At 34.5% G+C, this 12997-nt stretch overlaps 1 protein-coding gene across 1 annotated transcript; it reads right to left on the minus strand.

The window, feature by feature from the left end:
- Window positions 1–3681: 3681 nt before the first annotated feature.
- Window positions 3682–12773, minus strand: LOC129230137 (uncharacterized). The gene is given in 5 exon segments (XM_054864542.1): window positions 3682–3722; window positions 5370–5430; window positions 6685–7173; window positions 7176–7651; window positions 12728–12773. Coding segments are annotated over 5 exon segments (1113 nt in total).
- Between the last annotated feature and the right edge of the window lie 224 nt (window positions 12774–12997).

Genomic DNA, 12997 nt, shown 5'->3' on the forward strand with positions numbered 1-12997 from the left:
ATTGAAATTAAATATCCTTAAAGTCTTAGCAAACACTTCTTGGGGTGCTGATACAGAGTCTCTGTTGAGAATTTACAGGGCTCTTATACGCTCAAAACTTGATTATGGATGTCAAATTTATGGCTCTGCAGCGAAGAGCTATCTGAAAGCCTTGGATCCAATACATAATCAGGCACTGCGCATTTGCACAGGAGCCTTCCGAACCTCACCTATCAACAGTCTTCATATTCTAGCACATGAACAGTCTCTTAACAATAGACGTCTCAAACTTTCTTTAAATTTTTACTTCAAAACAAAACCTTACACTAATCACCCACTACACCTTCATATTTTTAATCCATCAAATGTTCTGTTATTTCTACACCGTCCTTCGATGATCCCAACATTTGGGATCCGAATGCGTCGGATGCTGTCAGACCTGCAGCTATTAGATTTCAAAACCTTCAACACATTAAAACCAATTGAACCATGGTGTGAAGTAAATACATCTACTATCAATGACCTCGCTAAATTCCCTAAAGAGACTACACCAAATACAGCTTACCAGCAAATATTTTATGATACAAAATGCAAATATTCGGAATATAAAGATATTTTTACCGATGGATCAAAAGCAAACGATCACGTCGGCTTTTCTACAATAGTTGATGGTCACGTTATGGCAGAAAAATTAAACCCATCTTGCTCTGTATTTACTTCAGAAATAAAAGCCATATTTATATCTCTTCAGTCAATAGCCCAATCCAACTACAAAAAGTGGGTGATATACACTGACTCAAAGAGTTCAGTGGAAGCCATCACTCACTGCAATAATAATAGCCACCCTATAGCCATTCAGTCCTATCATGTGTTAAAAAATCTTATGCAAAACAATTTTAAAGTCCTCTTTTGTTGGATCCCTGGTCATGTAGGCATTGTAGGCAATGAGGCAGCCGATTCGGCTGCCAGAACTGCAAGTATTCTGGTTGACGACCGTGTTCCTTACTCTGATATCAAAAACGCCATTTCTGAATCTCTTAATACGCATTGGCAGCGGTCTTGGCATTCAGAAACCCAAAACAAACTGCGTTCAATTCAGCCCTCAACTAAAGGCTTTACATCATTGCCTCTCACCAGGAGAGAACAAGTTTTATTAGCTCGACTTCGCATTGGTCATACTAGGTTCACACATAAATACCTTTTATGCCGTGAACCAGCTCCAATGTGCATAACTTGTAATGTCATTCAGACAGTGTTACATATTTTAAGTAACTGCCCAAATTTTAATCAAATACGTTTTAAATATTTTAATGATTTTAACCCTACTTTGAAGGAGTTGCTTGGGGACCAACCCCATCGCAATTTACACCCTTTCCTCCGGGAGATTGGTTTCTCCCTTTTAATTTAGTGTTTGTGTCGTCATTATGTGATTTCGTCCTTTTTATATTTTTCACGATATTGTTTTATCCAATTTTTCTTAATATGTTTTTAGCATTTATATGTTTTTAAGGTGTTCCTTTTTTAATACTAAAACTTGAAGGTTTATGCTTTTACTTCAAAAAATACTTTGTTTTACTTTTTTGATTCATTCTTAAATGAAAACTAAATAAAAATATAACAAAAAATCGTTTGGCGCAGTATAGCCCTTAAGGGCTCTTGCGCCATAAAAAATCAACTAACTAACTAACTAACGACCATCGCCCGCTGATGTTATTTAAGAATAGATACCAAGTACGCGAGTTTCCCATGTATGACACATGATTTTTAATCAGTGCAATCTCAGTATCACTAATGAATAACACATTGTGATTGTCTTTCTAAGATAAGTCATTCGTTGTGTTCGATTGGTTTTTTTTTTTTCTTCTCCAAAACTTTCATTCTCACTCTGTTTTTGCTGTGATCGGTCACACGGTTTGGGAAGTATTTCGGGAATATGGATTATACACCAACAGCAAATGATTTGAGTGTCCCTGCGGAAATGGCCGATGTTCCGACATCCATGCAGAGTCCTCTTTCAGCCGTATCATTTTTAGAAGGACACACCGTTGAGTTATCTCCGTCGATGGAACTTCCTAACCAATACTGGCTAGAGGAATACATCAGAAGCACTTTTCATCATTTTGAGGAAAAAAGAAAAAAAATCTGCAACTTACAATTCGGGGTCTTCCTATTTGTTGCATTGAAATCAAATGGGAACATAACAATACAATTGGGAAATTGTGATAATGTGAAAAACATTAGTTTCACGCCTCGAGCGTTCATCGATTTTATGGAGAAAATGGCATCTTTTAATTTGATTTATAAAGATGTTAGCTTCATTGCGTACAACGAAGTCATCGTATTCAACTTACACGGTGAGTGTAAAATGTATCCTGTGGAAATGCGGGGTTCAAGTGTTACATTAAATAACAATGAAGAATTTGTACTGCATGAAGAGTCGGTGAAGTGCTTATCAGACAATTTTTCTATCATTATGGAAAAAAATACAGGAGGTAATTTTTCCCGATATTTTACAAGGGATGATTCGCGATTATCGAGACGAATTAAACCCTAAAAAAATACTCGGAAAAGAAACTCTGGCTGAAGTTCGTGAAATTTTGTTGCAGGCAATGTGTAAGTGCATAGACAATAATTACGAATGTGAAGGTTGCAAAGTATCACACCCGTCGCAGCGACGGCACGGGTGTATGATGTTAAACTCTATTACAAAATATTTAAATGTTAATAATACAGCTTTTATTACTATGAATATGAATGAACTTGCAAAACTAATCTCTGAAAATGTATATGTATCTGATGATGAAATACAAAAAATTACTTGGAATTATTTCATCCAACTCTACATGTATTTGTAAGTACTTTTTTATTTGTATATTACATTCATAATTTTTGTTCAATAAATGTGTTTTTTAAGTTTAACTGAATAGTTGTTTGGGAGACACTTTTGGTATCCCCTTGGTTCATTTTGGTGATCAGTTCCTCAACGGTAGCCCGTCTATCTGCCCGAACGCATCTCCGCAACCGTCGTTCGCCTCTGTCATCTATGGCCCGTGGTGCACCACATTTGCCACGTCGCTGATTTTGGACAGTCCCATTTTGCCATGCACGGTACACTTTTACAACGGCGGCACGCAAACAGTTCACAAACTCAGCCGTTTCGAAAATGCTTCCACCCTTGGCCCGAAAGCCAATGATCATGCCCTTTTGCGCGTCGGACAAATCGCTTCGTTTCTGCATTACGCCAACGATTGAAATCTTTTCCGAAGCCCTCACACACCCTTTATATACGCTCAACTGCATTGTGCTGCCACCTGCCTTCTGTGATTGGTTATTTAACTCTGACGTGGACAGTACGTGGTGGTCACATTAATGTGACTGAACGTGTATGATGGATAATATCTCCTGAAAAGTGTCAGGGTTCAGTTCTGCGCTTTACCTGACTTATTTTCGAGAATTATCCAGCTACATATTTTTCAATTCATTTTTCCCAACTTTAACTTTTCTAATGGATTTCTACAGTTTTATGCTTAGGGTAATTGTGGATGATGAAACATGTGTGCGCAAGGTGCGAGGTAAACCGCTTGCTACCGACTAATATGCGTTGTCCTGAAGGCCATGACATGAAGCTCGATTCCACAAGGCATAGACTTGGTCTCTTTCGATGCCGGAAGAGGTATGTCAGCGGCATGGACTGCAGTGTAGCTAGAGCAGAGGAAAACCTGGTCCGGAAGTTCCAAAATTCCCTTTAGACAAACCTTGGGAATCACATATATTTTTACCCAAGACAAACTTTCGCGAAGCTGTAGCGCACACTTCAATTGGAGACTTTGCCAAGTTCAGTTCGGAAACTGTGTCGGACTGGTATTCGTATGTACGAGAAGTAATTGCCAAAGAGAGGGCGGAGAGAGACAGAGAAGGGCAGGAAAGATTTGAGGCACTGGTCACGTCGTGGAAATCGACGAGTCACTGGTCGGAAGAAGGAAATATCATGTCGGGATGTACCGAAAAGGCTCCTGGGTTCTAGACATGGTCGACAAAGACGCGAAGGAGTTTCGACTGGAGGTCTGCGTCAATGTACACGGCAGTGGTTCACGGGCGCACCCAATTTTACTGCCCTTATCCAGAAGCACGTAGAATTCCGAACCGAAATTAACACGAACTGTTTCCGGTCATATGACGGACTGGCAAAGCTCGGCTATGTGCATGAAACCGTAAACCATTCTACCAACTTCGTAGACCCGGACACGGGAGGGCATACCCAAACAATTGAATCGGTTGGAGACCCTTGAAGAAAAGGTTGACAAAAACAGGAATGTCCCATGCCGGCCTTCAAGATAGACTCTATGAATATTTGTGGAGGAGAGAGGGATGAAGGTTCAAGAAAGACCTTTTTGAAGAATTGATAGTCATGCTTAAGAAATTTACCCGAGGCAAAAAAAAAATGCGATTCCCGCAAAATCAACCAAACTGTTTACAGCAGGCTTCAGAATGGCTGATTTCGAAATCTGTTTCCATAACACGCTCTCACTTATGCCTACTACGCATTCTCTGCATAGACATTAATAACTTTTTTACATAATTAGCAAAGCATAAAAACAAAGATATTTGGTTGTAGTCTTGTTCAATTATTTTTTATATTAAAAACTGCTTTACTTGGCGAAATTTTGAAATACGCCTCAAAATCACCACAGATGTTTCTCAAAGGTTTAGGTTCACTGCAGTGAATTCATGGAGAACTGATAGCGGAATTAAACAAAGAGGGTTGCTGCTTGACGCCAACATTTGCCACTCACATAAATTAGTCATTGGATTGTACAGTATCACAACTGGAGTAACTGGGATAGGCACGTCAGGCAAAGAAACTTAATATATGTTCTCTTTGTATTAGGTTAAAAGAACTCTTAAGTCTCAGTAGAAATAGTGTTGCACTGGTTATTGCACCTTACTATGAGTGTCAGAAATGATTCAACTTGTAGGGGTTGCCTTGTTGATGAGGAAACTCACACATTTTGTGATTGTTAAGTATTTTCTGCCCGTCGGCTTGAACACCTAGGTCGTCATTTGCTTTAAACCTTGGAAGATTCAAGACATTCCTATAAGGTGTTTGCTGAATTTTCCATCAGCTACTGGTCTCCTTTAAGGAGGCTTGGTTGAGCCCCCTTTCTTTCATTTTATTTCTCAAAGGTTGGAAACCTTGCGAACGCGACAAAAACTACGTATACAGTGCAATTTAAACATCAGGAGAAACGGCTGACAAGCAATTTTTTAAAATTTCAATTAGCTTTATAATTATTTATGAAGAGAAACCACAGTGTTGGTATTTCAGAAAGGTCATGCTCTTGGGCATTTTCAAATCAATAACTAAAAACAACCACAAATTGATTACATACCTTTTCCAAACAGACATCGATGCTTAAGGAGGTGAAGATGTGGAATATGAGGATTGAAGATCTGCAAGGAGATAACTTACAGTGAAAAACTTTTTACTCACATATCCAGTAATCAGTGTAAGGATTTCGTAAAGTAGGAGATGCAGTTTCAAAAATATTTCATATTTAAAATCACCAGAGACTAATGACCAGGATTTGAAAATATCATGATATTTTCGAAAATATCAGTAGGATATCAGACATTTTCAATCAGCACAAATTAAAAACTTGAAATAGTAAATCATCCACAAATCACGGTGGTTTATTTGCTAATATCATTATAATAAATAAAACTCAAATTAATGTTTTTTTCCCGTTATTTTACTTAATGTTTAACTTGACAGTTTAAATCTGTAATAATATTGCTAATAGTTTTAAGAGTATGAAATTAAAAAGGAATATTATGTAGGTACATCCTATTATATTAATGATGCATAAAATAACTAAAAAGTGATATTTTATTTATGATATATTTAAGATTAAATGAACATGAGTAATATGATATATAAAAATTTTATATTGAAAATATCACAAAACAAATTAAATATTGAAAGTATCATAATACTTTTAGATTAAAAATTGGATATATATCGGCAAACCCTGCCAATAATAATCAATAATTTTACAAAAGTACAAGGTGGTCGTGAGGTCAAAAAAAAAAAAAAAAGTAGTGAGTGCCTGAGTCTAAGTCTTTTAGTTGCAGGGAAACTCTTGATTTTACGTTAATCCCATCTGGATAACTTTATTGGTTTGAAATACATGCATCTTTTGATACATTATAAATATTTTTTGACATTTTGAACTGGTTTTACTTAGTAGGGATAACAGAGATCTTTGTTTCCACTTAATTTAATGTTATACAGTGACGCACTATTTATGTGTTTCTCTTTCATAGAATTTTATCATTTAATGTTTTTTGAATAAGTCCCAGCAGAGTATCTTAATAAAGTTTTGTTTTAATTTTTTTTAACACTCAAACGCCCAGAACTAGCAATGTAGCTATTTATTATAATATTTTAAAACTTTCGCTCCGCATTTTCACTTTCTTTTTAAAACTCGTTTCGGCAGCCTGAAGGTTTTTCATCACTTAGCTCTGATTTTTGAGATGTTTTATCTAAAAAATCAAAAATGCAAATGTCGACAGTCACTATGAAGGCCCTGCAGAAGTAACACTCCTAACCAAACATATTACAAAAAGATATTTCGATCCTAACATTAGAAGAAAGAATAAACATATTTTATCATGCAATCAAATCAAACATTTAAGTGCTGTTACCTCATCAATAAAGAAGACTGCTTCAGTTAATTCGTCAAAATGTTTGGCCAGGCCTAGCACCAGCAAGAGCAGTTCATTTGGGCTGCAGATGTTCATGTCTGATTCTGCCATGAACGCTTTGACCTCCTTCCTACTTTGCGATCGGAAAAAGGAAAGCAGGCTCCGCCCTTTAGACAGCACACTATTTCGTAATACGTCTGTTAATTTGATATCACTTAGAAGATGAAAGTGGGCTTCAATGCCCCTTTCAGTAAACATGATTGGCCAATTCACCATCAATTCTTCCATTACCGCATTTTTATTTATCGCCATCCTCTGTTGGTAATAGGTCTCCTTCATAAGTTCAATGGCTCGATCTGCTTCATCACTGATGCTTAAATGCTGTAAAATTCCCTTTTTGGTCAGAAGCTCATCGACTGATATATCCTGTGGCAAAGGAGGCTCAAAGGCTGTGCACCCATAACTGTCGATCTGGACTCTTCTCTTTTTTTTATGGGTGAGGAATCTTGGCAGCTGTTTGGCTTTCTTCTAACATTTTCCACTCTTGTATAAAATCTGTATGCAAGATTGTCGTATCCTGTGCCCAGGGTAACTGCATTGAATTTATCCTTCAGCAGTGGATATTTTTTCACACACTGTTCTGCAACCTTTGCAACAAAGTTTTTGGAAGGGGTTGAATTTTTCTTTAGTATGTCATCTACAATGACCCTTACCATGAAGCGAAAATCCACGGCTCGTAATTTCTCCCCCCTTTCCAAATTTTGTGTTGCTTCTTCCGGTAGCAGATGCCAACTCACGAATAGTAGATCGTCATCATCTAAGGCTTTTTCGAAAGCTGTAGAAGGTAAGGGTGTGGCAGAAACTGCCGTCTGAGCTTCTGTTGTTATCGTAGATGCTGTCTTTGGAGGTTCTGGAATCACTGCGCAGGTGATAAAGCGGCTGCTTTCGTCAGCATTGTCAACAGCAGCTGAAAAAAAAAAATATTAACAATCTAATAAAACATGAAAAAAGTTAGGACATAATTTGTTGCTCAAGAGTAGTTTGTGACTGTAGTGTCAATAGTTTAAAACTTTAAAAGAAGGCCTATGATTTTTTTTTTATTTTTAATTTTTGAAAATATTCCATTCTAAAAAAAAGGTCAAAAGAACGAAGAGCGAGTTCTTAAACCTTTAAAAAAATTATTTTGCTGCATTAAAATTAAACTACTTTTAACAAAACTTTTTTTTTTTTTTTTGCATTTTGTTACTGACTCGACTGGCTTACAATTTTTTATTAATTTGGATAACTATGCAATAGTGAAAAAGTGTTTCATCTATTTTGTACCAAACACAATAAAACTACGAACATAGAAATTGTGGCTAAAATGAATAAATGTATTCTTTTAGAAAAACATTTAATATTCTGTGCGAGAAGATATTAAAGATGTAGTGCATTATTCCAGAAGTTAAAATATTAACATCAGTGTAAATAAAGCATATCTATTTTTACTACTTTGGAAAAACATTTTTAATCACTTTCGAAGAATAAGGCAATAAATATATAAAAATTATATGCATACTTTGAAACGCATCTACGAACATTCTTGCTTGGATTTTAGTTGTTTAGTGAGATCCGCTTCGTGGGCATATGTTATGTGTGGGAATTTCTTTACTCCACTGCTCTTTAGTACCTTTATTATTTCTTCAATATCTGGTTTATCTATATCTTCTAGTGTGTTCATAATTAGGTTCGTTAATACTTGATCATAATCCATTCTAGTCTGGGAGGAAAAATCACAACATTTTTTGTGTAAAAAAAGGGGGGGGGGGGGTTCAGAAATTATGGTGTATTGTTGAACATGTGCAATTTACTTCAGATATTTATTTTTTACCTCCTTTTCCATGCAGAGATCGGGCAGGTTAATGTCTATATGAAAAATACATTACTCTAGGAAATAAATCCTATGCATGAAATCCTTTTAAAAATAAAGTTTTTGATAACTGAAATCAGTTTTTACTGTTTTAAACAATATTTTTGACATTTGCTGCACCAAAAACTAGTTTTTGATGTCAAAAGGCCTACTGTTTAAAGAAAGAAGAACAATTCTAACACTTTTTTAAGGGTCAAAAACCAAATCCCTCACTGGCAACAATTGTGGTATGTCTCCAAAATTTGAAGGAAAAAAACAACAACAATCAATTTAAAATCTTAATTAAATGCTCGCTCTTGCAACAAATCTTGCATAAGATATTTTATGTAACTGATGTGTGGTGGACTTACAAGCAATATAATAAGAAGCAACAATTCAAGTTGCAATTTTGGAAAAAAATTCTATATACAAAAATAATTTTAATTACAAAAAATATCCAGTAAAAAAATTAATGTAATTGTTTTGCACATACTATAATATTTGAGACTAAATGAAAGTAATATTTAATAAAGCCATTGATTTTCCCAAAAGCAGATATGTCACCATCACCATAGCTCCCCCAGCGATATTTCAAGACACCACCAAAAATTCATACCATAAACACCAACACTAGATAAATAAATACCTTTGTGCTGAACAGTAAAGTAAGACAAACAACGTTAGAAGAAGCACAAATTTGCAAATTACAGCAGACACGTGTTTCGGCGTTATAGGGAACGCCTTTTTCAATGCAAAAAATTATGAGCTTATGGATGAAAAGACATCCGACAAAAGCGTTCCCTGTAACGCCGAAACAAGTGTCTGCTGTAATTTGCTAAGTTGTCCTTCTTCTAACGTTGTTTGTCTTACTTTACCAACACTAGGTTTCATTCAATTTAAACATTGTTTACTAAATTGATTTTAGTTAAATCAAGATTTAAATAAAGTGATTAAAAAATAATAATTAACTTTAACTATGTGAATATATATATATATATATATATATATATATATATATATATATATATATATATATATATAATATAGGCAGAATTAACATTAACACTACACCTCAACGAATGTGAACAATCATTTATGTTATTCTGAAAACTCAAAAAAAAAAAAAAAACTCATAAATTTCGTGATATACGGATTTTTTGATGACTTTTATTCATCTAATATGGAAATAGTTTCATCAAGTTAAGTAATTTTTGATGGAAGGAAAATGTGCGACAATATAACAGTAACAACACATGCAAAATGGTGACTCAATGGTTTACTACGCGAACGTAAACAAAACTTTATCTAACTCTCAAATAAAATTTGTACCTAAAATGAACATAAGACTGATTGCATTTGATACTTCAACTTACCTGGTATTGTAATAAGTGCTTCTTAAACCGAAGAAATCGATAAAACCTTTCCTAATTCCACATATATTAGACCTCACTTAGCTCCTCGTAGCATGGTGGTTCAGTTCAGTACAACAATCAGCAAAGGCGAACAAAACTTGATTTAATCCTCAAAAAATAAATAAATAAATAAATAAATAAAATAAATAAATAAAATAAACAGAACCGAAAATGACATAAAACTTGTTGCATTTAATACTTCAGCTTACCTGGAATCCAAATTAGTGCTTTTCAATGCCAAGAAATTTGAATGATATCTTCTAATTTGGCAAAAAATAGACCTCACTCCAATTCTCCGTAGGAATAACATGGGAATGAAATCAAAGAGGATGACGTCACTGAGCCAGCGCTGGCGGAAGTGACGGTTTTACTAATGCACTCCATTGTCTATATTCCTTAGTTTTTTCATTTTTTTTGATTATCAAAAAGATTTTCACATTTACAAATAAAATGCATCCTAGTTATGAAGTAATAATTGGAAATTGATACAGTTAAGTTGTGTTTATGATCATCGCAACCAACTAAAAGAATGTGTTTAAGTTCCTTTCGAATGCTGTAATTATGTCCGAAAAAGTTTCAAGAGATATTTCTTTGTTTTGCATAACATTCATTACTGCATCTTCCATTGCATAAATTAGTTGGTACAAAGCTTCCGAAGGATATAAGAAGTAGCCCTTGCTCTTTAACCATATAAATTTGTTTCTATATTGCAAGTCTTGATTAGTTTCTGTTAAGTTTGCAGAACAAGAGTGGCACTTAGTAAATCGTTTTGACGTCCTCGCAACATATCCAGCTAGGGAGGCAATTGCTAAATCTGATGATTTGTCTACACAATACGAATGATCATCTAGCGGGTGATTACTTTGGCTTAATGTTGATGTAGTCTCCAAAATGTCTGGTAAACTCTCTAAACCTGCTCCGCTAGTAATAATTTTATCTAGTTTATTTAACAAGTTTTCTTTTTTTGAAAGTTCATTTGAGTTGGAAACAGCTTCAGAATTCAAAATCGACTCTATTACATCAGCAGAAGTTATGTTGCTTCCTTTAGCTAGTTTAATTTAGGAATATGTCCTAAGCAGCCGGAAAACTTGTATTCGCACATGAGAATCAGGGTGGTCATTTGAGCCACAAGCACTCCTCATCATACCAAAAAATCTCTGAAAATTAACACAATTTTGAAAAAAAGGCGTGGAACATTCTATAGCTTAAAAGGTAGTCAAATATTGGATAAAATGAAAATTTGCTAAAGAAAGAAAAATGTCATGTTTCTTTTCATTCATAAATTTATTTCTTCTGCATTGAAAAAGCGATCCCTTGATACTTCAAGAAACATGTCTGCAATTTGTTCATCGTTTGCAAATTTTAGCATTTTATACATTGCTTATTTTTTTTTACATTTTAATATTAAGTTATTTGTATATTTCTTATTTCAAAGCTTGTTTAATACTGCATGGAAAATTATCAACTTGCTTTTTTGTACCCTACTATTTTACCTCTAAAGCATCTTGGTTGAGTCGAGCAGTCATTAAATAATCAAAATTACAAGTAGTGCTTAGGAACTTCAGAATTTCTATCGTAGCTTTGATAGTTGTCCTTAACCCATGGACTGTACTTTTGGAAAGGAATTCATGCTGGTTTGCAGTAGCATATCTTTCCCATTTTGTCAGGAAACTCAAAAACTCCTTAATGGTCTGAAATATACATTTCAATAAGTATTATAGATTTGAAAAGAAATATAAGTGTACAGAATAAGTAAATACCTTTTTAGAAAACGTAAAATGAAATTAGGAAGCTAAAAAGAACTTTTTTCCTATGATTTATGTTTAATATGCTTCTTATTCATTTTTAAATTATAAGATATTAAAGTTTACTTCATGCTCTTATGTGCCAATTTTTAGCGCTGTTTTTGGTGTTCTTGATTTCATGACATCAATTAGATTATTTATGTGCTTTGTAATTTTTATTGATGGCTCACAGTCCTTTAAATCTGGATGCTCTTCTTTAAGGGTTTCTATTGCTGTTGACACTGAGTGGCTGAAAAACTGTTTCAGCAAGAATTTTAGAAGATTTTAGTTTTAGAAAAAAATTGTAATTCTTTACTAATATATTAAATCAAAAATTTATTTAAAATCCCTTACCTGAAAAGCTATAGCCACATTCATTTTTTGGAAATGCTTCGGATGGAGGTGCTGGGGTTTTAACTTGGGGCATAGCTTTAACCTGAAGCTAGCGGGATTATCCATGGCAACTAATTATTGCTTCCCAGTGCTCAATTTTAACTACTCCATCATGTGCCTAGAAATAACAGAAAAAGTTGTAATCAACAAAGCAAAAAGTCAACTTTTAAGAAATCTGATTTTGCTTATAACCTACATGAAATAATTTTTTGTTTGTGAAAGCATTTCTCACATTCTTTATCAGATGGGGAAAATCCGACAGAAACCGTAACTTCCTTTCTGAGTTGCATATGTGTGGCCAGCTCACGTCATCTTCACTAAGCCCAAATTGCTTCCACATATTTCTGTTCCAAGACGCACCATCACTAATTACAGCATCAACAAAAAGATCAGAATTTTCAAGAAGAATTATACATTCTACCAGTAGATGGTGGAGAGCAATACCTAAGTTTTATATAAAGCTCTAATTTTAAAATATATATTTCAGAGTAAAGTGCTTTAAAAAAACATAAGAATTGATAGAAAATTTCATTGAATAATATTTTAGTCATGTTAAAAAATATTACCTGAAGCAGTTCCTTTTGATAGGAAGCGTGCAATTGCTTGACCCATCTTTCTTTAAAAGGTTGATACATCAGCACTAGGGCATGATCCCCTTACTGCCTCAATTGTTTTTCTGGGGTATATTCTCCCAAGTCAGTGAACCCATGCCCTTTAAACTGGTGGTATCAAACACTACTCTAGATGATATTTTCATTTCATATACTAGGAGAACACCTAAAAGGAAGGAACATGTAATAGAAATGTTTCTTTGAAAGGAAATGGATAAATTGGAA

Source organism: Uloborus diversus, chromosome 9 (genome assembly GCF_026930045.1).
Source record: "Uloborus diversus isolate 005 chromosome 9, Udiv.v.3.1, whole genome shotgun sequence".
Lineage (NCBI taxonomy): Eukaryota > Metazoa > Arthropoda > Arachnida > Araneae > Uloboridae > Uloborus > Uloborus diversus.